The sequence below is a fragment of the Mirounga angustirostris genome, unplaced genomic scaffold (genome assembly GCF_029215605.1).
Source record: "Mirounga angustirostris isolate CCGP_5_RB_7025 unplaced genomic scaffold, mMirAng1.0.hap1 SCAF_1, whole genome shotgun sequence".
NCBI classification, from domain to species: Eukaryota; Metazoa; Chordata; class Mammalia; order Carnivora; family Phocidae; genus Mirounga; species Mirounga angustirostris.
In genome coordinates this window covers 205689622-205715725 of record NW_026991709.1, presented here as the reverse complement: position 1 = coordinate 205715725, position 26104 = coordinate 205689622, and the positions used below count along the sequence as shown (strand labels likewise).

Genomic DNA, 26104 nt, shown 5'->3' with positions numbered 1-26104 from the left:
AAGTGGAGATCCAGATGTGCCACACTGTTTGCTGAAGAGACTTTTTTTTTTTCACTGAAGGGTCTTGGCATCCCTTTTTTTAAATAGATTTTTAAAATTAATTAATTAATTAATTATTTTATTTTATTATGTTAGTTTTTTTTTAAGATTTTTATTTATTTGTCAGATTGAGAAAGAGAAAGCACAAGCAAGGAAAGCGGCAGGCAGAGGGAGAAGCGCCCCCCCCCCCCCCCCCCCCCCCCCCCCCCCCCCCCCCGCTGAGCAAGGAGCTGATGCGGGACTCGATCCCAGGATCCTGGGATCATGACCTGAGCCGAAGGCAGACACTTAACCAACTGAGCCACCCAGTCGCCCCAGGTCTTGGCATCCCTTGTCGGAATTCAATTGACCACAGATGTATGGGTTTATTTCCGGATTTTCAATTTTTTCAATTTATTTATTTTTGCGAGAGAGAGAGAGAGAGAGAGCAAGCATGACGAGGGGGAGGGGCAGAGGGAGAAGCAGACTCCCCGTTGAGCAGGGAGCCTAATGTGGGGCTCGATCCCAGGACCATGGGATCACGACCCGAGCCAAAGCAGATGCTTAACAGACTGAGCCACCCAGGCACCCTGGACTTTCCATTTTATTTTACTAGTCTGTATGTCTATCCTTATGCCAGTGCCCTACTGTTCTGATTACTGTAGGTTAATAGTTTTGAAATCAGGAGGTGCATGTACTCCAATTTTGTTTTTCATTTTCAAGATTGTTTTGGGTGTTTGGGCCCCTTGCAATGCCCTGTGAACTTTAGGATGGACTTTTCCATTTCCAAAAAAATGTTTTTGGAATATAGATATGGTATATATTAAATCTGTAGACCTCTTTGGGAAATATTGCCATCTTATCAATATTAAGCCTTTTAAACCATGAATATAGACTGTTTTCCCAGTTACTTAGGGTCTCTCATTTATCCCAACAATTTTTTTTTGTAGTTTGTTGTGTACAAGTCTTGAACCTCCTTGGGTAGATTTATTCCTAATAATATTTTGTTAAAGGTTGTTTTACATCTATGCTCACAAGAAATATTGGTCTATAGTTTTCTCCTAATGGATTTTTCTGGTTTTGTTATCAGGGTGATGGTGGCTTCATAAGATTATTTAGACAGTATTCTATCCTTTCCTACTTTTGGAGGAATTTACAAAGGATTCTTATTAATTCTTACTTAAAAGGTTGGCAGAATTCACCAGTAAAGCTATTTGGTCTAGGCTTTTTATTTTGGGGAATTTTTACCTGTTTATTATCTTTGCCTGTGATAGGTCTGTTCAATTTTATTAGTTCTTCGGTTACTTTTGTACTTTGTGTGTCTCTAGGATTTTGTCACTTTCATCTAGATTATCCAGTTTGTTGGTGTACAATTGCTCATCGTATTTTCTTATAGTCCTTTGTAACTGTGTGTGTGTGTGTGTGTGAGAGTGTGTGCATGTGCCTACCACCACACATATAAAATAATGGTGTTATAGCAACCCCACAGGCACAATTACTAACCTAACTCCCTTATCTAACTCCTATCACTCATAGACCTGTCCCTGAAGGTGCAGGAGCAAGGACACAGAAATGTCACTTTGAGTTCAAATCAGGTGAAGATGCTGCTGAACTGGGATGTGGTGCACGAGTCTGGTGACTCAGGTACTGGCTGAGATGGGGGGAAGGTCACAAGATGCCCAAGGATGTGACAAACAGGGAACTGAAGATTAAAGGGAAGGGGGGATTTAGTGAGGCCCAAAGAATCCATCTGAGGAGAAAAGGGCCCTGTGGGAACCCCAAGGTATCAACATTGACCTCTTCCTGCAGGTCCTTCTGTGGTGGGCCTTGTCTCCACACCGGGGATGGGCAAGTTGCTGGCTGAGGCCCGCCTGGTCCTGGGGCCTGAGAGGCAGGCAGTTCCACATGGGGCACAAAAGGGCGTGCTGCGAGGAGTCTCCTCTGTCCTGCTCTCAGACGTCATCTCTGCCTTTATGAGCAACAGGGACACCCAGAACCTCAACTCCCCTATCACCTTCATCTTTTCCCACCATGTGAGTGCTGGTGAGATGGGACTGTGGGTGTGGAAGGAGCCTGGGTCTTGGGCACAGCCTCGCTGCTCAGCTCAGTCTTGATTGAGGTTCTTGGGGGCTCCCCCATGGCTGCATCATTCCCCAAAGAAAGCCTTTTGCAAGCCAGCTTTGGATATGCATTTCTGAGCACCAGAACAATCAGGTCCCACCTACACTCTGTTTCTACAGTCACTGACCCCTGGGCCAACACAAAAGGTGTTCTGCGTCTTCTGGAATCACACTCCGGATGGATATGGTCATTGGTCCACCACAGGCTGCAGGATGGTGGCCACTGGAGACACCGGCACCACCTGCCAGTGCACCCACCTCAGCAGCTTTGCCATCCTCATGGCCCACTACGATGTGCCGGTGAGAGCCCTGAGAGAGGCTGCGTTCCATGCCTATTGCTCTGAAACATATTTCCCCACATACGGGGCTTAAAAAAAAAACCAAATTTATATCTTGTTTCTTTGGGGCAGCACTTGGGCAGGGCATAGCTAATTGTCTGCTCAGGGTCTTACAAGCCTGAAATCAGCCAGATTTGTATTCTCCTCTGTGGCTCAGGTTCCTCCTGTGAGCTCCCTGTTTTTGGCAGGATTCAGTTCCTTGCAGTGGTAGGACTGGGGTTCCACTTTCTTGCTGCCTGTGATCAGGGGATCATGCTTGGCCACTAAGGACTACCTGCTTTCCTTCTCTGGCTGCCCTCAACCAGTGTATCAACATTTCTATCCAGAGGCCAGCAGAAGGAGCTCCCTCACCTCAAATGGTCTCTAATTTTGAATCTTTTAATCCAGGAAGAGCCCAGAGATTTGATGGCTCCCTGATTAGACCGGGCCCACCCAGGATAAACTCTCTCTCTTAGAGTCAACTGAATAGGACCTGAATTCCATCTGCAAAATCCTTTCAGAACAACACAATTTGGCCTTTAGCTGAAAACCCAATAGAAGGTGTGTGTATACCTTCTATCACTGCCAAATTACAGTTTGCATAACAGAGGTGTCCTCAGGGCAGGAGTGTTTAGGGGTTATAGAATGGAAGATATGGTGGTGTCAGAGGTCAGAGGGCCTGGGAAGCCAGTGAGGACAGGTAGATTAGGAACTATGTTTGCTTGCTGCCCTGGCCAGGTGAGCTGGTCACTTCCTCTCAGTCACCAAAACTAATGTCTCACTCAGGTGACCTGTAAAGTAAAACAAACCATTGTGAATTCTGGGGCTTTGTCTTGAGGAAGGACTCTCCTATCCTTTGATTTTTTTTTTGTATTATGTTATGTTAGTCACCATACAGCACATCAATAGTTTTTCTTTTTAATTTAATTTTATTATGTTATGTTAGTCACCATACAATACCTCATTAGTTTTTGATGTAGTCATCCACAATCTATTGTTTTTGTATAACACACAGTGCTCCATGAAGCTCGTGCCCTCCTTAATACCCATCACTGGGCTAACCCATCCCCCCACCCCCCTCCCCTCTAAAACCTTCAGATTGTTTCTCGGAGTCCATAGTCTCTGATAGTTTGTCTCCCCGTCTGATTTCCCCCTTCATTTTTCCCTTCCTTCTCCTAATGTCCTGCATGCTGTTCCTTATGTTCCACAAATAAGTGAAACCATATGATAATTGCCTTTCTCTGCTTGACTTATTTCACTTAGCATAATCTCTTCCAGTCCCCTCCATGTTGATGCAAATGTTGGGTGTTCATCCTTTCTGATGGCTGAGTAATATTCCATTGTATATATGCACCACATCTTCTTTATCCATTCATCTGATGAAGGGCATCTTGGCCCTTTGCACAGTTTGGCTATTGTGGACATTGCTGCTATGAACATTGGGGTGCATATGGCCTTCTTTTCACTATATCTGTATCTTTGGGGTAAATACCCAGGAGTGCAGTTGCTGGGTCATAGGGTAGCTTTATTTTTAATTTTGTGAGGAACCTCCACACTGTTTTCCAAGTTTTCCAACTTGCATTGCCACCAACAGTAAGAGGGTGCCCTTTTCTCCACAACCTCTCCAACATTTGTTGTTTCTTGCCTTGTCCATTTTTGCCATTCTAACTGGTGTAAGGTAGTATCTCAGTGTGGTTTTGATTTGAATTTCCCTGATGGCTAATGATGATGAACATCTTTTCATGTGTCTGTCAGCCATTTGTATGTCTTCTTTGGAGAAGTGTCTGTTCATGTCTTCTGCCCATTTTTTGAATTGATTATTTGTTTTTTTGGGTGTTGAGATTGAGAAGTCATTTATAGATCTTGGATACCAGCCCTTTATCTGTAGTGTCATTTACAAATATCTTCTCCCGTTCCGTGAGTTGCCTCTTTGTTTTGTTGACTGTTTCCTTTGCTGTGCAGAAACTTTCTCTCTTGATGAAGTCCCAAAAGTTCATTTTTGCTTTTGATTGCCTTACCTTTGGACTTGTGTCTTGAAGGAAGTTGCTGTGGCCTATGTCGAAGAGGTTACTGCTTGTGTTCTCCTCTAGGATTTTGATGGATTCCTGTCTCACATTGAGGTCTTTCATCCATTTTGAGTTTACCTTTGTGTATGGTGTTAGAGAATGGTCGAGTTTCATTCTTCTGTATATAGCTGTCCAATTTTCCAGGCACCATTTATTGAAGAGACTGTCTTTTTTCCATTGCATATTTTTTCTTGCTTTGTTGAAGATTACTTGACCATATAGTTGAGGGTCCATATCTGGCCTCTCTATTCTGTTCCATTGGTTTATATGTCTGTTTTTGTGCCAGTACCATGGTGTCTTGGTGATCATGGCTTTGTAAGATAGCTTGAAATCGGGCAACGTGATGCCCCCAGCTTTCTTTTTGTTTTTCAACATCTCCTTGGCGATTCGGGTCTTTTCTGATTCCATACAAATTTTAGGATTGTTTGTCCCAGCACTTTGAAAAATGCCATTGGTGTTTTGATCGAGATGGCATTAAAAGTATAGATTGCTCTGGGTAGCATAGACATTTTAACAGTGTTCATTCTTCCAATCCAGGAGCATGGAGTGTTTTTCCATGTTTTTGTGTCTTCAATTTCTTTTTTTCCTTTTTTCTTTTTAATTGTTATGTTAATCCCCATACATTACATCATTAGTTTTGGATGTAGTGGTCCATGATTCATTGTTTGTGCATAACACCCAGTGCTCCATGCAGAACGTGCCCTCTTTAATACCCATCACCAGGCTAACCCATCCTCCACCCCCCTCCCCTCTATAACCCTCAGTTTGTTTCTCAGAGTCCAGAGTCTGTCATGGTTCCACTCCCCCTCCGATTTCCTCTCCTTCATTCTTCCCCTCCTGCTACCTTCATTTTTTTTTTTTTCTTAACATATATTGCATTATTTGTTTCAGAGGTACAGATCTGAGATTCAACAGTCTTGTACAATTCACAGCGCTTACCAGAGCACGTACCCTCCCCAGTGTCTATCACCCAGTCACCCCATCCCTCCCACCCCACCCCCCACTCCAGCAACCCTCAGTTTGTTTCCTGAGATTAAGAATTCCTCATATCAGTGAGGTCATATGATATATGTCTTTCTCTGTTTGACTTAATTCGCTCAGCATAATACCCTCCAGTTCCATCCATGTCGTTGCAAATGGCAAGATCTCATTCCTTTTGATGGCTGCATAATATTCCATTGTATATCTATACCACATCTTCTTTATCCACTCATCTGTCGATGGGCATCTTGGCTCTTTCCACAGTTTGGCTATTGTGGACATTGCTGCTGTGTCTTCAATTTCTTTCATGAGTGTTCTGTAGTTCCTAGAGTATAGATCCTTTACCTCTTTGGTTAGGTTTATTCCCAGGTATGCTATGGTTTTTGGTGCTATTGTAAATGGAATCAATTCTCCAATTTCTCTTTCTACAGTTACATTGCTAGTGTATAGGACAGCAACTCATTTCTGTGCATTGATTTTATATCCTGCCACATTACTGAACTGCTGTATGAGTTCTAGTAATTTGGGGGTGGAGTCTTTTGGGTTTTCCACATAAAGTACCATGTCATGTGCGAAGAGAGAGTGTTTGACTTCTTCTTCACTAATTTGAATACTTTTTATTTCTTTCTGTTGTCTGATTGCTGTTGCTAGGACTTCTAGTACTATGTTGAACAATAGAGGTGAGAGTGGGCATCCTTGTCATGTTCCTGATCTCAAGGGAAGGGCTCTCAACCTTTCCCCATTTGGAATGGTATTTGCTGTGGGCTTTCCATGGATGGTTTTTATGATATTGAGGAATGTTCCCTCTATCCATACACTCTGAAGAGTTTTAATCAGGAAAGGATCGTGTATTTTGTCAAATGCTTTTTCAACATAAGTTGATGTGGAGGTTCCTCACAAAATTAAAAATAGAGCTACCCTATGACCCAGCAATTGCACTCCTGGTTATTTACCCCAAAGACACAGATATAGTGAAAATAAGGGCCATATGCACCCCAATGTTCATAGCAGCAATGTCCACAATAGCCAAACTGTGGAAAGAGCTGATATGCCCTGCAACAGAGGAATGGATAAAGAAGATGTAGTCCATATATGATAGAGTATTAGCCATCCGAAAAGATGAATACCAACTTTTACATTAACATGGATGTGACTGGAAGAGAGTATGCTAAGTGAAATAAGTCAAGAAGAGAAAGTCAATTATCATATGGTTTCACTTATTTGTGGAACATAAGGAATAGCATGCAGGACATCAGGAGAAGGAAGGGAAAAATGAAGGGGGCTGGAATTCAGAGGGAGAGATGAACCATGGGAGACTATGGACTCTGAGAAACAAACAGGGTTTTAGAAGGGAGGAGGGAGGGGGGATTGGTTAGCCCAATGATGGGTATAAAAGAGGGCACATACTGTATGGAACACTGGCTGTTATATGAAAACAATGGATCATGGATCACCACATCAAAAACTAATGATGTATTGTATGGTGATTAACATAACATAATAAAATAAAAAAAAAAGAAATAAGTCAAGCAGAGAAAGTCAATTATCATATGGTTTCACTTATTTGTGGAGCATAAGGAATAGCATGGAGGACATTAGGAGAAGGATGGGAAAAATGAAGGGGTGGGGGAAATTGGATGGGGAGATGAACCATGAGAGACTGTGGACTCCGAGAAAAAAACTGAGGGTTTTAGAGGGGAGGAGGTTGTGGGATGGGTTTGTCTGGTGATGGGTACTAAGGAGGGCATGTATTGCTTGGAGCACTGGGTGTTATACGCAAACAATGAATCATGGAACACTACATCAAAAACTAATGATGTACTATATGGTGACCAACATAAGAGAATTAAAAAAAAGCATTATGGTCTGAGAATATGCAGGGAATAATCTCAATCTTTTGATATAAGTTGAGACCTGATTTGTGACCCAGTATGTGGTCTATTCTGGAGAAAGTTCCATGTGCTCTTGAGAAGAATGTTGTTTTAGGGTGGAATGTTCTGTATATATCTATGAAGCCCATCTGGTCCAGTGTGTCATTCAAAGCTCTTGTTTCTTTGTTGATTTTCTGCTTAGATGATCTGTCCGTTGCTGAGAGTGGAGTATTGAGGTTTCCTACTACTAATGTATTTTTATCAATATGACTATATTTCGGTTAATGGTTGGCTTATGTAGTTACCTGCACCCATGTTGGGGGCATAGACATATTTTTTTTTATTTGCGAGAGAGAGAATGAGAGACAGAGAGCATGAGAGGGAGGAGGATCAGAGGGAGAAGCAGACTCCCTGCTGAGCAGGGAGCCTGATGTGGGACTCGATCCCGGGACTCCAGGATCATGACCCGAGCTGAAGGCAGTCGCTTAACCAACTGAGCCACCCAGGCGCCCCTGGGGGCTTAGATATTTACAATTGTTAGATCTTCTTGTTGGATAGACCCTTTAGGAATGATATAGTGTTGTTCTGTGTCTCTAACTACAGTCTTTAGTTTAAAATCTAATTTGTCTGATATGACAATTGCCAGCCCAGCTTTCTTTTGAGGCCCGTTGGCATGGAAGATGGATCTCCATCCCTTCACCTTCAGTCTGGATGTATCTTTAGGTTCAAAATGAGTCTTTTGTAGACAGCATATGGATAGGTCCTGTCTTTTTATCCAATCTGCAACCCTGTGCCTTTTCATGGGAGCACTTAGGCCATTCACGTTGAGAGTGATTATTGAAAGATATGAATTATTTGTCATCATGTTGCCTGTGAAGACCTTGTTGCTATCGATTGTCCCTGTATATTTCTGTTCTATATCTCTCTTGGGGTTTTTCTCCTTTTATAGAACCCCCCTTACTATTTCTTGCAGGGCCGGCTTAGTGGTCACATATTCTTTTAGTTTCTGCCAGTCTTGGAAGCTCTGCATCTCTCCATCCATTCTAAATGACAGCCTTGCTGGATAAAGTATTCTTGGCTGCATGTTCTCCTCATTTAGTACTCTGAATATGTCTTGCCAGGCCTTTCTGGCTTGCCAGGTTTCTGTGGATAGGTCTGACATTATTCTGATGTTCCTCCCTCTGTACATACAGAATCTCTTCCCCCTAACTGCCCTTAAGATGGTTTCCTTGGTTCTAAGATTTGCGAGTTTTACTATTACATGCCAGGGCATTGGCCTGTTTTCCTTGATCTTGGGAGGGGTCCTCTCTGCCTCTAGGACATGAATGTTTGTTTCACTCCCCAGATTAGGGAAGTTCTCAGCTACAAATTGCTCAAAGATATTTTCTAGTCCTTTCTCTCTTTCCAAAACCTCAGGGATCCCAATAATTCTGATATTGGATGTTCCACTGAGTCACTAATCTCTCTCAATTTGATCCCTTTCATTTTAATTTATTTTTCCCATGCCGCCTTGGTTTCCTTCTTTGCTATCATCTTATCCTCTAGCTCACTAGTTCGTTCTGCCTTGTTTACCCTGGCAGTCAGAGCATCCAGTTTAGACTGCATTTCATTCGTAGCATTTTTAATTTTGGCCTGATTAGATCTCATTTGTGCCCTTAGAGATTCTATATTCTCGTTAATATTTTTCTCAAGCCTAGATATTGCCTTCATAATTGTTACTCTGAAGTCTATTTCTGACATCTTGGTTATATCCATACCCATTAGACCTGTGGCAGAGGCCACAGTCTCTGATTCTTTTCTTTGTTGGGGGTTCCTCCTTCTAGTCATTCTGTTGAGGGTTGGTTGAGGGAATGTACAGAGTCCAAATTACTGACCATAACGCAAGCAAGATGCACCTGTTTTCTAGGGACCTTAGGGTTGTTGCCCTCTTGTTCTCCCAGCCTGTCTTCTGGAGGAGGGGCCCACTGCACTGTTACTCAGGCAACCCTGTTTGGGCAGAGTTGCTCTGCCCCTGTAGGGTGGATGGGCTCAGTGAAAATTGTTTTTTTGGGGCTTTTGTTCTCTGGCTGCTTTCCCTGGCAGTTTTCCACGTCTCTTCTGAGAGTCAGAGCAGAAGTGTCCAAACCTCTGTCTCAGAACAGAGAAATCGCAGTCTGTTCTTCAGTGAGCTCTCCAGGCCACACTGTCTCCATTTTTGTCTGTGGTGCTAAAAACCACAGTGTCCTGGGTTGTGCACCCCACAGCAGCGCTCCCAGCTGTCTCTCCCAGGGCCAGACACGTCTCTGCCCTTTGTACTTCTAAAACCACAAGCTGCTCCTGTTTTGCCCGCCTGTCCCTGTAGCTCCAGGTTTCAGTCTGGGGGGCTTGCCTAAAGTCTTTTCCCCGCCACTACTGGTCTGTGTGTCTGTGCCTGGTCCCCAGAGTGGGAGGCTTTTGCCTTCCTGAGCAAGATCATGGAGGGTCCCTCCCCCTTCCATTTATATTCTGATATCTGCCCACAGAACCTTGGCTCTCCACTTCATACCTCAAAACCAAGCGCTGGAGATATTCTGTTTGTAGAGATCCAGATCTATCCTCTTACCTCTCAGGCTGATTTTGTGGGTGTTCAGAATGGTCTGGTAGATATTCAGCTCAATTTATGTGACCGGTTGAAATAGAGTCCCTACTCCTCTGCCATCTTTTTTCCCTCTCTATCCCTTGATTCTTGCAGGATCTGAATGAGTTCAGAATCCCATATACAGTGGAATATTATGCAGCCATCAAGAATAATGAAATCTTTCCATTTGCAATGACGTGGATGTAACTAGAGGGTATTATGCTAAATGAAATAAGTCAGCCAGAGAAAGACATGTATCCTATGATCTCACTGATACGAGGAATTCTTAATCTCAGGAAACAAAGTGAGGCTTGCTGGAGTGGTGGGGGGTGGGAGGGATGGGGTGGCTGGGTGATAGACATTGGGGAGGGTATGTGCTATGGTGAGCACTATGAATTGTATAAGACTGTTGAATCATAGACCCGTACCTCTGAAACAAATAATACATTATATGTAAAAAAAAAAAAGGATAGTAGGAAGGGAAAAATGAAGAGGGGGAAATCGGAGGGAGAGACGAACCATGAGAGATGATGGACTCTGAAAAACAAACTGAGATTCTAGAGCGGAGGGGGGTGGGTGTATGTGTTAACCTGGTGATGGGTATTAAGAAGGGCACATACTGCATGAAGCACTGGGTGTTATACGCGAACAATGAATTAGGGAACACTACATCAAAAATTAATGATGTAATATATGGTGATTAATATAACATAATAATAAAAAAAAGAATCCCATAGAATTCTAGCATTCTGAACCTGGAGGAATTTCCCGAATAACATAACAAATTAACCTGGTTCCTCCATTCTTGATGTTGCTACGCCAAAAAATAAAATAAAAAATAATGGAAGAGTCATTATGCCAGAGCAGGAAAATGTGACTGTGATGTCCTCTTTGCTTCTCTATGCTGGGTCCCAGGTGGAGGATCCCGTGCTGGCTGTGATCACCTACTTGGGTCTAGGCCTCTCTCTCCTGTGCCTCCTCCTGGCAGCCCTCACCTTCCTGCTGTGCAAAGCCATCCAGAACACCAGCACCTCGATCCACCTGCAGCTTTCAATCTGCCTCTTCCTGGCCCACCTGCTCTTCCTCATGGCCATCGACTGGACTGAGATCAAGGTATTGACATTGTCATAGGGGAGTCCCTGCTCTTCCCCAGGGGATGCTCAGTTCATGGAGCCATGCTGCACTGATACCTTAATAAAATGGCTTTGGGTCTCAAGGACCCAAAGGAAAGTTTTGAAGGGTAAGTAGCCTATTTCACATTGACAAAACTAGAGAAGAACCCTTCTCTTAACAACTTCTTTATACACATGAGAGTTCTCCCCCATGGCAAGATATGGGAAGGGTCCTGCGGTCACCCTCCTCCCTGACAATCCCTCCTGGTGACACCTTTCTCCTCCCCCAGGTGCTGTGCACCATCATTGCGGGTGCCCTACACTATCTCTACCTGGCGTCCTTCACCTGGATGCTGCTGGAGGGTCTGAATCTCTTCCTCACTGCACGCAACCTAACGGTGGTCAACTACTCCAGTGTGAGCAGGGTCATGAAGAAGCTCATGTTCCCCGTGGGCTATGGAGTCCCGGCTATAATTGTGGCCATTTCTGCTGCATCCAGGCCTCACCTTTATGGAACACCCACCCGGTAAATGCAAATTCCCTACATGATCATGGTCAGCACTAGAGCCAGAGTAGCATTTTTTATTATGCCCGAGCATAATACAGAGAAGACACATGAAGTAATAATCCTTAGGACATTTTTCTGGTGGAAAATTATAATAATTAAGCAGCATGTCTTTAAACCTCTGTCCTTTGAATAGCAAAACTGAAGCCAAAGAAGTGCTTAGGACATCATTAAAAAAATTGAATCTACTTCTTCTTCTTCTTTTTTAAATTTTATTATGTTATGTTAGTCACCATACGATACATCATTGGTTTTTGATGTGGTGATCCACGATCCATTGTTTTCGTATAACACCCAGTGCTCCATGCAGTATGTGCCCTCCTTAATACCCATCACTGGGCTAACCAATCCCCCCTCCCCCCTCCCCTCTAAAACCCTGTTTGTTTCTCAGAGTCTATAGTCTCTCATGGTTCTTTTTCCAAATCCTTTCAGATGTTCCAATGTTTTCATTTGGAAAAGGGGAGTTGATTTAAATAATGAAGTAATAGATTGTATTATAGTTAAGATTTAGAAGGTGCTTACTTTATGCCATGCTTTTTTGTAACCATTTTTGATTGTGTTAACTCGCTTAATCCTCACATTAATACTATGAGTTAAGTACAGTCATTTGCCCAATTTTACAGATGAAAACTGAACCACAGATAGTTAAATTAAATGCCCCAAGGTGCTTCGCTAGTAAGCGGCAGAGCTGAGATTCCAATCCAGGGAGTCAAGCTGCAGAGCTCATACTCTGTTATCTTCACATCTAATACCCAGTTTTGTGTTTTATTTTTTTATCGAAATATATTTCACATACCGTAAAATTGACCCTTTAAAAGTGTACAGATGAATGTTTTTTAGAATAATCACAGAGTCATGCAGTCACCACCACAATGGTGTTCTAGAACACTTTCCTCTTGTGCACAACATTCCCTCCTCATTCCTGCTACCCTCCTCTACCCCTGCCCCCAGCCACCACTAATCTACCCTCTGTCTCTATAGATCTGCCTGTTTTGGATATTTGATGTAAATGAAGTCATACATGTGGTCTCTTGTGACTGCATTCTTCCCTTTGTAGGATGCTTTCAGGGCTCACCCACATGGTCGTTGCAAGTATGGTGACTTTGTGACTTCATTCCATGTTGTTAATTACTCCTGATGGTGGTATTATTTTGCAAATAATATTCCATTATACAGATACTGCATCTTGTGTCTCTATCATTTGATAAGCTCTTAGATTGTTTCCAGTTTTTGCCATTATGAATGATGCTTTCATAAACATACATGTGTAAGTTTTTATGTGAACGTGTATTTTCATGGGTTTTGGGTATATATCCATTTGTGGCATTGCTGGATCATGTCACACATCTACGTTTAGCATTTGGACAAACTGCCATGTGTTTTCCCAAGTGTCTGCACCATTTTAGATTCACACAAGCAATCTGCACATGAGGGTTCTAATTTCTTCACATCATCAACTCTTAATTTTCTACATTTTGAATGTTAGCCCTTTGCAGGAGTTTGAAGAGATATCTCATTGTGGTTTAGGCTTCAATTCCCTCCTAACTAGTGATGCTGAGTGGCATTTCCTCTGCTTATTGAGCCTCTGCCTATCTTCTTTGGAGAAATGCCTTTTCAGATCTTTTGCCCATTTTTAAATTGGGTTATTTGTCTTTTTATTGTTGAGGTTTTGATAATAGATTCTGGACTTTTGGTGGTGCCTCCTCAATATGTGATTTGTAAATATTTTCTACCAAGCTGTGTCTTTGCACTTTCTCGATAATGTCCTTTAAAGCAGAAAAGGTTTTAATTTTGATGAAGTCCAGTTTTTTTTTTCTTTTGTTGCTCATGCTTAGGATGTCATATCTAAAACCATGTGCAACTTAATATTCCTACATTCCCTTCCTCCTCCCCAAATTATGTTTGTATCTTACAAGCCCACGGACACAGTTTTATAAGTATTGCTCTGTGTAGTAATCGTTTAAAACAGAAGAGGAGAAGAGTTACAAACAAAAATATACTTACAGTGTCTTTCATAATACCTACATAGTTACTTTGACTTGTTCTCTCCATTTGTTTGGATTCAAGTGACTGTCTAATGTCCATCACTATCAGCCCAAAGGACTCATTTAGTATTTCTTGTAGGATAATTCAGCAAGCAAGAATTATCTTATTTTTGTTTTTCTTAAGATGCCTTAATTTCTTCATTTTTCAAGGAGAATTTAGCTAGATGTGGAAGTCTTGGTTGACCATCATTTTTTTGACACTTTGTAGAAGTTATTCCACTGTTTTCTGATCTCCATGATTAGTGTTTATTTTCTTGAAGTTTTTTTGTTTTTGTTTTTGTTTTTTGTTTTTTGTTTTTTTTTGAGAGAAGGAGAAGGAGAGAGAGGATGGTGGGGCAGAAGGAGTGAGAAAATCTTATGCAGGCTCTATGCCCAGCAAAGAGCCTGATGCTGTGGAGTTATTCTTAGAAATATATTGTAAACCCTAAGGAGCGACTGTGGAAGCAGCTGAAACGTGAGCACAATTGAACACAATGGCCCAGTAGGAGCAGGATCCCGCAATCTCCAGGGGCAGAGCATAAGTTAGGAGCTATAAAAGAATGTAACCCTCAGCCCCCACTTTCTGCACCTGGTGATTGCTAGCCCAAACATCCCGCTCCTCCCTTATCCCATGACTGACTCTCTGCGTGCCTATGCGTAGGGGAGAATGCAAGCCTGCTTTACGGCTTCAAGACATTTGCCATCCCTCTGTACTCTTGCCCATAATTTGAGGCATCTGTCCTTGCTTTTCTGGCGCAAAACAAAAGAAAAGCTATGTGCAGGATTCAGCTGCCGCTGGTCTCCCTGCCTGCGTGGCCACTCAGATCGGTGTCTGAGAACTTTATTTCATTGTGTGACGACAGATGCGGGGCTCCATCTCATGACCCTGAGATCATGACCTGAGCCAAAATCATGAGTAGGATGCTTAACCCACTGAGCCACCCAGGAGCCCCTTATTGAGAATCTCTTGTATGTGAAAAATCAATTTTCTCTTGCCACTTTAAAGATGTTGTCTTGGTCTTTGTCAGTAGGTCTATGATGTGTTTTGGTGTGGATCTCTTTGAGTTTGTTCCACTTGTAGTTCATTTAGCTTCTTGGATGTGTAAATTAATATTTTTATTTAAATTTGGGAAGTTTTTAGCTTCATTCTTCAAGCATTTTTCTGCCGTTTAGCTTTGTCTTCTTCTGGGACTCCAGTATGTGTATGTTGGTGCACTTGGTCCTGTGCCACAAGTCTCTGGGGGTCCTTTCATTTTTCTTCATTCTACTTTCCATTCCTCAGATGCCATAATTTCTATTGACCTATATTCAAATTTATTAATTTTTTACTTTTACCAACTCCAATCTGTTGTTGAGCCGTTCTGGTGAATTTTTCATTTCAGTTATACTTCTCAACTCTAGAATTCCTATTTGGGTCCATACGTAGTATCTATTGTTTTATCCAATTTCTTTATTTGGTGAGACATTTTTGTCATATTGTCCTTTAGTTTTTAGTTTTTCTGTATTTTCTTTATTTTTTTTTCTTTTAGAAAGAGAGAGAGAGAGAGAGAGAGAGCGCAAGCGCACATGTGTGAGCAGGGGAGGGGCAGAGGGAAAGAGAGAATCCCAAGGAGGCTCAGTGAGGAGCCTGCCTCGGGGCTCCATCCCATGACCCCAAGATCATGACCTGAGCTCAAATCTAGAGTCAGGTGCTTAACTGACCGAGTCACCCAGGTTCCCCTTCCTTTAGTTTTTTAGACCTGGTTTGGTGTTTTTAAAATATTTATAATAACTGATTTAAAGACTTTATCTACAAAGTTTGAAATCTGTGCCTCTTAGGAGACATTTTCTTTTGACTGATTTTTTCCTCTGTGTCTGTTGCACATTTTCTTGTTTCTTTGGATAGATCATAAATTTTTGGTTAAAAGTCAATATATTAGATAATATATTGTAACACCTCTGTTATCAGATTCCTCCTCCCTCCCAGATACGTTGTTTCTGGTATGTTGGTGGGTTTTTTTGTTTGTTTGTTTAGGGACTTTCCTGGACTAATTCTGTAGAGTGGTCATTCCTTGCAGTGTGTGACCTCTGAATTCTCTGCTAACTTAATTAAAGTTCTTAGTTTTATTTTTAGTCCTGGGTTACTATGGTGTTGGTCACATCTGGGTCAGGATAATTTAATGGCGACCCAATGTTTCTTCAGAAGACTTCCTTAATGCTTTGCATTCTTTTACAAAGGTATGTGTGTGAGAAGGCACACCTTCAAACTTAGGGTTGTACACATAACAGTCTTAGCTTTCATTTTCTGATTGCACAAAGCCTCAAGGTCAGTCAGAGATGAGAGACTAGTGCTTTCTTTTTTCCCTATGCCTTTTCAAAAACATTTTTTATCCAATTAAATGAATATATAGTGTTTTGTTAGTTTCAGAGGTAAAATTTAGTGATTCAACAATTATATGTAACACCCAGTGTCATTACATCAAATGACGTCCTTAATGACCATCACCCACTTACCCCATCCCCCCCCCACCTCCCTTCCAGCAGCCCTCAGTTAAGAGTCTCTTATGGTTTGTCTCCTCTTCTGATTTTGTGTTATTTTATTTTTCCTTCCCTTCCCCAATGTTCTTCTTAAATTCCACATGTGAGTGAAATCATCTGAGATTTGTCTTTCTCTGACTGACTTAATGCACTTAACATAATAACCTCTATTTCCATCCATGTCGTTGTAAATGGCAAGATTTCATTTGTTTTGATGGCTGAGTAATATTCCATTGCATGTATATGCCACATCTTCTTTATCCATTCATCTGTCAATGGACATCTGGGCTCTTTCCATAGTTTGGGTTTGTGGACATTGCTACTATAAACATTGGGGTGCATCCCTATGCCTTTTTTGAGTGAGGCATATCCTCGTGCATCCTTAGATTTAGAGGAATATTTCAGAGGTTTTCAAAATTTCTTATGGTCCTTTGGTTCTCCAGTATTTCCTTTTAAATTGCTGGATGAGTTCTTGTTGATAGCACCTGACATCATAGACCTAGACAGCTGGTGATGTGAAAGTAGTTTGCTCTCGTATTGGTAGTGCCCTAGAGTAGGCTCCCTTCTTCCCCATGAGTTCTCAATCAAATCAACTAGCCACCAAATTTAGAGAATAAAGGAGTTAGGAACTACAGAGTTAGAAAAAAAGTATTGGTTTTGTTCTGGGGATGATGATGATGCTTTTAATGGAGCTCCAAAAATAGATCTCTCCATTGTCTTCAGTGCTCTCCACTTTTGGCTGCCGCACCACTAAGGTCCAAGTTAAACCATCCCAGACTCCTTTCTCCCCAGTCTTACGGAGGTTCAGTAGTTTCTCTTGGATAGACTATTTTCAATTTGTTCTGTGGTTTTGGGTAATTGCCAGAGTTTTGAAATAGTTGGTTTTCACTGTTCTGTGTGTATTTTGTTGTTTTAGAAGGAGAGCAAGTTCACCAAGGTCCTTACTCCTCCATTCAGTAAGTCAGTTCCCAGGACGTGCACTCCTAAGCACAACATGCTGCTGCACGTATTGAATGGAGCATTGGGTGTTATACGCAAACAATGAATCATGGAACACTACGTCAAAAACTAATGATGTACTGTATGGTGACTAACATAACATAATAAAAAAAGTAAAGATCACTGAACTGTGTAGTTTAAATGGGTGGATTTTATGGTCTGCAAAATATATCTCAATAAAGCCACGAAAACATTTAAATCTAAGTTGATGGGTTTGGCAGCCGATGGAAACAAATTCAATGGAAGAGCACAAGAAAGGCCCCTCAAAGCATGTTAGGCTCACAGGACTCGTCAAAATCTGTTAACACATTTGTGGACTTCTTTATTTCAACACTGTTTATCTCCATAACATCATCCAATGTCAATATGTCAGCTAAAAATATAATTTCCTTAGGGAATCTTCCTTAACCATTCTAATCCCTCAGACTCCAAACTAAGCAGGACATCCAATGATACATTCTCACAACCTCACACTTTTGTTGTATTGTTACAGTATGTCTAATTGTGTGTCTCCACTCCTTGTGAGATTTGTGGGTTTTAAGACCATGTTTACTTTCTTTACCACTGTACCTTCGGAGCTAATGACAGAGCCTGCCACAAAAGAGTCACTCAATATTTGTTGTTGAATGAATGAATGAACGAATGAATGAATTTATATAATAGTTCTATATTCCCAAGGACTAATGCATTTTTTACTCTCTTGCTCAGCTGCTGGCTCAATCCAGGAAAGGGATTTATATGGAGCTTCCTTGGGCCAGTCTGCACCATCTTCTCTGTGAGTGATGATATCACAGCATCCCTAATGCTTAGCTGGGGGTCATGAGAAGAGCAGGATTTTAAGGGGGTGTGTGTGACAGGGGCAAGAATGTCCCTGGATTGTCATGTCATTGTTTGGTCTTCTAAGACTGCTCCTCAAACTACAAACTCTAACACTGTTACTTGATATGAAAATGACTTAAATGTGGAGTTGATGTTGGACAGGCTAGGATACAGATCACAGATTGAAATTTCATTGAATAAACCTTTTGTGGTTTCTTGAAGGTCAATTTAGCTTTTGTTCTGATGACCCTCTGGATTTTGAAAAGCAAACTGTCTTCCCTCAGCAGTGATGTATCCACCCTCCAGAACACAAGGTAAGATGGAGAAGAGGGTGACAACTGCACAGACATGTGTGGTCCTAAGGACAAAGCCACGTGCCTCAGCAGCCCCTGATGCTTCTTCTTGGGGTCTGCTAAGGGGACCTAGAGCAGAGAGATGCAGCTATCCTTCTATGGCAGCTGGCTCAGATTCAGTGATGTGCTGATGACACCCTGGCCAAGATGTTCTGTCTATTCATTTTTTTCCCAGAAAGACAGTGAGAGTATGGGGGAGGGAGGAGAGGGCTGGGGGGGGAGAGAGAGATTCTTAAGCAGGCTCTATGCTCAGTGTGGAGCCCAACATGGGGCTCTATCCCATGACCCTGAGATCATGACCTGAGCTGAAATCAAGATTCAGATGTTTAACTGACTGAGCCACTGAAGCACCCCTGTTCTATCTATTTCTAACCCCATTTTGTAACTCTGTTGGCAGCAGGAAGAATTGGCATTGGTTAATAAACGTTCTTTGGACTTTTGCCAGCAATCTTATGACAAATGTACAGAGAATATTTATGTTCCCAAGAAACACTTAGAAAAACCTGTGATTGCTCTCACAACCCAACCTACATTTCCACACCCTACCCTAGTTCAGGCTCCTTCTGACCCCTCTTCCATTCCTCTCTGTGGAGAAAATGGTAGTCAACGTCAAATCTTCTGGGAGGCTTGGGCAGTCCTTTGTTCCAGCAACCTTTGTGAAAATTTTTGCTTTCCCTTCCATGTTCCTATTATTATCCATTCCAAATGAAAATAGAAATCTCCCTTGGCTAATTGAATTTAAATAAAAAATAAACTAATGATGTACTGTATGGTGACTAACATAACATAATAACATAAAAAAAATAAAGACAGTTTCTCAAAAAAAAAAAAAAAAGAAAGAAAGAAAGAAAGAAAGAAAGAAAGAAAGAAAGAAAATAGAAATCTTGCCATTGTTATTTTTTAAATCCCAGGTCCCAGCACAGAGCCGGATGCAAAATGCCTTCTCAGTAGTGTTGAATGAATAAAATTCAAGATCTCCATGGAGCGTCATAAAATTTTTGAAACGTACATTATGAAGTATCCCTATCCTCCTCAATCCAAACCAAAACACCACCCTGGTCCCTCATGGCATTTTTTCTGTAAGGAATCATTGACAATAAAGATCAAAGCTGATCACAAGTCAGTCTGAGAACTTATCACCAAAAGGGGAAGAAAGGAGAATCCATAGGGTAGAGAGGAGAATGTTTGTCATTGTGTTGCCCCGGGTGCATCATGAGCCACCTTTCTCATCCAACCCAGGATGCTGACATTTAAGGCCACAGCTCAACTCTTCATTTTGGGCTGCACCTGGTGCCTGGGCATCCTGCAGGTGGGTCCAGCTGCCCATGTCATGGCTTACCTCTTCACCATCATCAACAGCCTGCAGGGCTTCTTCATCTTCTTGGTGTACTGCCTCCTCAGCCAGCAGGTACCACTGCCCAGCTCCCACCCAGCAGTCTTCCTATCCTCACTCCTCTCAGTGAGCTGATCCAGAGCGTATTTGCCTCTGCAGGTCCGGGAGCAATATGGGAAATGGTTCAAAGGGATCAGGAAAACAAGAGCTGAGTCTGAGAAATACACACTGTCCAGCAAGGCCATGTCTGATGCCTCCAAACCCAGCACGGTAAGATCACGCATTACTCCCAGAGCACTTCACTAAGTGATCTGCTTGAGTACCATATGCTTATCACACTGAACAACTTTAGTGTGCAGTAGATGATGCCCTAGGGTGACTCACACTTGGTTTGCTTTTTGACTCTTTACCTGTTAGTTTAATGTTAATAGTTTAGCTGTTAATTAATTGTTAACTTTTGGCCTCCCCTATGAAGACGATGCTTCCACCTGCTCTTTGGATCCCATCCTTCATACCTTATCAGTTATCTTTAAATTATTGTTCAGGGGCGCCTGGGTGGCTCAGTCATTAAACATCTGCCTTCGGCTCAGGTCATGATCTCAGGATCCTGGGATCGAGCCCCGCATCAGGCTCCCTGCTCCGCAGGAAGCCTGCTTCTCCCTCTTCCACTCCCGCTGCTTGTGTTCCCTCTCTCACTGTGTCTCTCTCTGTCAAATAAATAAATAAAATCTTTAAAAAAAATTAATTATTGTTCACACATACTCCTCTCTTTCCACTTCCCTAAGGCACCATCTCAACAATATTCCTCCCATAGTCATGGAAACATGTTTGGGGTTCTCCTCTATCTTAAAAACATGTACTACTTGCCTCCGTTTTAGCTACCAGCCAAGAGTTGACTTCTCTGTCTCCATTTCCTTGCCTTAAACTTACTCCCTTCTCCCCCAACTCTTGAAAATATGGTTCCCCCATCATGCCACCCAAACAATCATCTCTTAGATCTACAGTGATCTCCCTGTCCCTAAAAGTTTTCTCAGCAACTTCTAACTATTCATCCTTTCTCGTGAAACACTCCATCCTTATTCTGTGTAGATTCTACTCAGACACGCTTCTATTTCTTTCTTCCATTCTCTCTAGCTTTTCTCTCTTTGTTTCCTTCATTGCTTAATCTAATGGATCAGTTCCAGAATAACTTCAGTCCTGGTTAAATCTTTCCTCCTAGACAAAGCATCTATTCTCTAGTTACCACTAGACACAAATGACGGCCATGTACATTTTTCTTGCTCTGATCTCTGAAATCTAGACGAGTATTTTCAGCTTCTTATTTCTTATGTCTTGAAGACACCTTTAGCTCAGGCTTCCAGTAGAAGACTTGCAGTCTTTACCCCAATTTAATCCTTTCTCATGACATCTTTCTCTCTCTGGATGATACTCTATCATCCTGTGGCACAAATTTGGATCATAAAAGTTAACTCTCAACAATGATTTTATTTCCCACCACAAGCTATCCATTATGCAATCCTTGTTGTTTTTATCTTCTCAGTATGTCCCCAGTATGTCCTGCTGGCTCAATCTTCATCACTCCTCCTTAGCAGGCTGCCATCTTTGCTTGGCTGAGCAACTGCTGTATCCTAATTTACCACCCCTTTCTACTCTTGTCAGCTTCTCTTGCATATTTTACACATAATTCAGAGGGACCTTTTCAAAACACAAATAAAATAATGCACTCCTTTGTTAAACTCACTACATGTAGGATCAAACCCCAAATCCATAAATCAATGAGTATTTGCTTGGGTTGTCTCCTGCTTTCCTCTCCAGCTTCATCTGCCATAAACTCACCATTATTTTGGCCACACCAGATTTCTTTCAATTTTTTAAATTCACTGTGTCTCTTTGGAACAAAGACTTTGCACATCCTCCCTCTACTCGCTGTCCTTGAAACACTCTTTTGTTTTCCTTGACTCAAAACTAGGTGAGCCTTCAGATCTCAGTTCATGTGTCCATTCCTCCAAGAAGCCTTCTCTTCCTGCCTTGATTAGGCCAGATTCTCCTGTTTTTCACTCTGATAGCCCCTGTGCCTTTCCTGCAGAGCAGTTGTCAGAGTCATTTACTCTTGGTTTTCACTGTTCCATTAATGTCTGTCTTCTATCTGGATTTCAGCCCCGAGAGTGCTATGTTGGTTTTTCCCTCTAATGTATCCCCAGCATTTCACACAGGGCCAGGCACATAGAAATGCTCAATACATAATTGCTGCATGACTGATTAAATTAAATGAATAAACTGCATTTGCAGAAGGTGCAAGAACTGTCTTGCTCACCAGTCTCTTTCCAACTTTCCAAGTGCTCGATAATTATCCAGGGAGCAAACAAGTGAATGAATAAATGAATGAATGAATTGCCTGACCAGGAGGGTATTAAAACAGTAGAGTAAAGAATTGATGAGTTTATGATATCACTTTCTCTTAGGAATATCGAGATAATTCTCTGCCCCTTTGTTTCATTATTGACCATCATGTCTACTGAGTAAGACCCAAATATTTCCTTATGATCCATGAGCATCATGTAGCTCGTAGTTCCCAGACTGAAGCAGGTCTGGAATGAAATACCAGCTCTCTCACGTGCTTGCTATGTGAACTGGGTCAAATTGCTAAACATCTTAAATCTTCCATTGCCTCCTTCCTCTTTTCCCTACACTAGACAGTTTTCTTAAATTTGCTCATTCTGAACTAATTATTTGCTTCCGTGTGTAGGCTTTCAGGTGGCTCATACATTGGTCGGAGGGGGCTGAACATCTCTCACACACATTGTAGATGTTGATTCAGCCAAGGATGGTGAATGTAACCAAGCAGGAGCTAATGCAGCATCCCTCGGTACAGCTGATGCCACCACACAAGGGAAGGGTCCACATATCGGAGATGTTCATTCTGGCTGTATCACAGCCCTGTCCCACTTGGGGCTTGCATTATTCAGGAAGAATGTAATAAATAGTTCATACCTTTCTGTTTAGGGAATGCTGACAGTACTTAACCTCCGTGTTCTTTAGTTAGCTCAGCCTCAGCAAGGCCATATCGTCATCCCTTGGAGCTTTTCCCTAGGAGTCCCTGAATAGGATCTGAGCTTCCTTCACTCATTTCCACATATATACTTCAATTGTATTTGTTTCCTTTTGCTGTTGTTACAAGTTTTCACAGACTTATTGCTAAGAACAACACAAATATTAGGGATGCCTGGGTGGCTCAGTTCGTTAAGTGTCTGACTCTTGATTTCTGCTCAAGTCATGATCTCAGGGTCCTGAGATCCAGCCCCACAGTGGGCTCCGGGCTCAGTGTCAAGTCTGCTTGAGATTCTCTCTCCTCTCCCTCTCCCCACCCCCCTGCACTCTCTCGTTCTCTCTTTCTCTCTTGCTCAATTAAATAAGTAAATCTTTGCTGCTATGAACTTTGGGGTGCATGTGCCCCTTCTTTTCACTACATCTGTATCTTTGGGGTATATACCTAGTAGTACAATTGCTGGGTCTTAGGGTAGCTGTATTTTTAACATCTTGAGGACCCTCCATACTCTTTCCCAGAGTTATATGCAACTAGTGAATCACTGAACACTACATCAAAAACTAATGATGTACTATATGCTGGCTAACTGAACATAATAAGAAAGTAAGTAAATCTTTTAAAAATTCACAAACATATATCTTACAGGTCTAGAAGTTCGAGGTTTCCAATGGGTCTTATGGGAGTAAAATCAAGGGGTGAGCAGAGCTGAGTTCCTTCTGGAGACTCTAGGAGAGTTTCTAATTTCTCACCTTTTCCATCACCTAGAGTCTGCCTGCTTTCCTTAAATAGTGTCCCCCTGCTCCATTCACCTTTCACAGCCTGCGCTGCAGTATCTTCAAAACTCTCTCACTCTCACTCACTCTCCCCTGCTTTTGTCAGTTGTATCTCTTTTCCTGTCTTCGACTCTCCTTCCTCCCTCTTTCTTTTAAAAAGACCTTAGTCATTACACTGCCTCACTTCCCATCTAAGCTACATAACTTAATTTTAGCTCAAAAGTCCATTTTTTCCCCCGTGTGGAGTGACATATTCACAGGATTCAGAGAGGAGAATGTAGGCATCTTTGGGAGAATCATTACTCTGTCTACTGTACATAGTTTTGGTTTGCCTATTGTAGGACCATGAAAATCTGCCTGGTGTTATAGTGTTTGAGTAAATATCAGCCCCCCTCCCCTGAGATGATCTGCACAGTGAAGAAACATACTTTCTGTGAGAAAAATAGCATCAGATAGCTGTGTAAAATGTTAAGTCATCTGATCAGCTGTTTCTACTGTCTGTGAGCAAAGGACCAAGCAAATCCATTCCTTAATGTAGTTGTATTTTCTCCTGTCTCTTAAAATTCGGTGCCTCTCATGTTTAAAAATATAGGAATGTCTCCCCCTCATCTTGGCATCTCTTCTGTGGCTTCCTGAAGCCTTGTTCAAGAAAACCACAATATTTGCTCTTGCATTCAGTTCTGAGTAATTTCACAAAGCACCATTTTTATAACCTTCTTGTGTAGAGATAAGCATGTGAAGTTGCCTAACTCAAACACCAGAAATCACACTAAGCTTTCTATAGCCCCAGGAACAAATAACTCGTATAGGTAATGCAAGGGATAAGGGAGAAAAAGGAGAATTCACTGTTTTTTTCCTTTATATCTTAGGTGATTGACAACACATAACATTTCCAACCTTGTGTTAATTTCCCACCCTCCCTCTTTTATTTCTTTTCATGTAAACCAGCATTTCACAAACCTTGAAGCAGAGGGATGAGGACATACATCTTGAGAGAGACAGGTTTGTTTTTTTTTTTCCCTGTAGCACATTTCATTGGTCTTATTTTCTGTAACTTGGGGGTTAAGATTTGTAGGGAGATGGGACTTCTGGGATGACCAGGGTCTCACCAAATATAATAGTGTATGGGCTTTTGCTCTTCCTCTGACCTATTTTCCTGGAAAGGAAATTTTGTGATTGAAGGATTAATTAAATTTCTTATTTTGTTTTTCATAGGAAAATTTAAAAAATACTTATTTATTAATTTAGGGGGAGAGAGACAATGAGTGGGAGGGGCAGAGAGGGAGGGAGAGAGAATCTCAAGCAGACTCTGTGCTTAGCATGGAGCCCAACATGGGGCTCGATGTCACAACCCTCATCATAACCTGAGCTCAAACCAGGGGTCAGACCTGTAACTGACTGAGTCACCCAGATGCCCCAAAGGAATCTTTAGAATTATCTTTCTGTAGTCTTTTATAACATTTCTAAATATTATTTTTTCTAGGTTAATTAAAAAATATCTTGAGTTATATCCACTTATCCCATGGAAAATTGGAACGGTTATTCTCTGAGCAAATGAGAGGATAAAGAAGACTGTTGTGTGTGTTTCAAGAAATTCACCACGTCAACCATGTGAAAGAAGTCAACTATGTTTGACATCAAGACCTGCATAATCTGGAATTTTTCTGTGTCTTTCAGTTTGCCCAGAAAACTTTCCACATATAAAGGGCCCGATGTGGCCCAATTTCTTGGTCACTTTGGGTTACATGCTTTTCTGAAACCTCTCCTTCCTACAAAGACTCTTCCACATGCTGAACATCTATGAGTTGGAAAACCCACCTCATCGGATTTTAATACCAAAAGCATCCATAAGAATGGAAAAGTTCGGGGGCGCCTGGGTGGCTCAGATGGTTAAGCGTCTGCCTTCGGCTCAGGTCATGATCCCAGGGTCCTGGGATCGAGCCCCACATTGGGCTCCTGGCTCAGTGAGAAGCCTGCTTCTCCCTCTCCCTCTGCCTCTCTCCCTGCTCATGCTTTCTCTCTCTCTCTCTGTATCTCTGTGTCTCAAATGAATAAATAAAATCTTAAAAAAAAAAAAGAATGGAAAAGTTCGCACCATAGTATGGATTTTGAAATTTCTTGGTTCTGTTTTCTGTGCTGTTAATTATTCATTCATTCAAATATATTGATTTCTCATTAGGTCTAAGGCAGAGACCAAGAGAGACACAGGTTTTGCCTTCATGGAGATTTAAGGGGGCAATAAAGTGATTTTTGCACCTAGAGTTGACTCAGAGGCTGAAAGATTTCTATAAAGTACATTTCTATTGCTGGAGAATTGAAGTATAATCCATTTCACAGACACCATCTTGTCTCATCATATGATGACACAGATAGTTTGAAAACTCAGATCATGATATGTCTGTTTTAGTCCTTGTGGACCAGTGTATTAGTCAGGGTTGTCCAGAGAAATAGAACCAAAAGGACACACACACACACACACATTTTTATGAAGTGATTTATAATGAGGTATGGACTCACATGATTATGGAGCTAAGTCCCACAATCTGCTGTCTGCTAGCTGGAGACCCAGAAAAATGGTGGTGTAGGTTGAAGGT

The 26104-nt window shown here is 41.8% G+C and overlaps 1 protein-coding gene across 2 annotated transcripts in view; it reads left to right on the top strand.

Annotated features, from left to right (window-relative positions):
* The window catches only part of ADGRE2 (adhesion G protein-coupled receptor E2), a 60076-nt gene extending 34487 nt beyond the window's left edge, over nt 1-25589 (top strand). Inside the window, exons 11-21 of one of the 2 annotated variants that reach the window (XM_064569675.1) lie at nt 1555-1662; nt 1828-2051; nt 2259-2438; nt 10885-11082; nt 11372-11607; nt 17895-17961; nt 18228-18319; nt 19598-19766; nt 19851-19961; nt 24459-24512; nt 24994-25589. In XM_064569675.1, coding sequence (XP_064425745.1) covers nt 1555-1662; nt 1828-2051; nt 2259-2438; nt 10885-11082; nt 11372-11607; nt 17895-17961; nt 18228-18319; nt 19598-19766; nt 19851-19961; nt 24459-24488 — 1415 coding nt within the window. In that variant the 3' untranslated portion in view covers nt 24489-24512; nt 24994-25589. The remainder of the gene's footprint in view (nt 1-1554; nt 1663-1827; nt 2052-2258; nt 2439-10884; nt 11083-11371; nt 11608-17894; nt 17962-18227; nt 18320-19597; nt 19767-19850; nt 19962-24458; nt 24513-24993) is intronic. The other variant, XM_064569674.1, reaches the window with a different exon arrangement.
* Nucleotides 25590-26104: the final 515 nt, after the last annotated feature.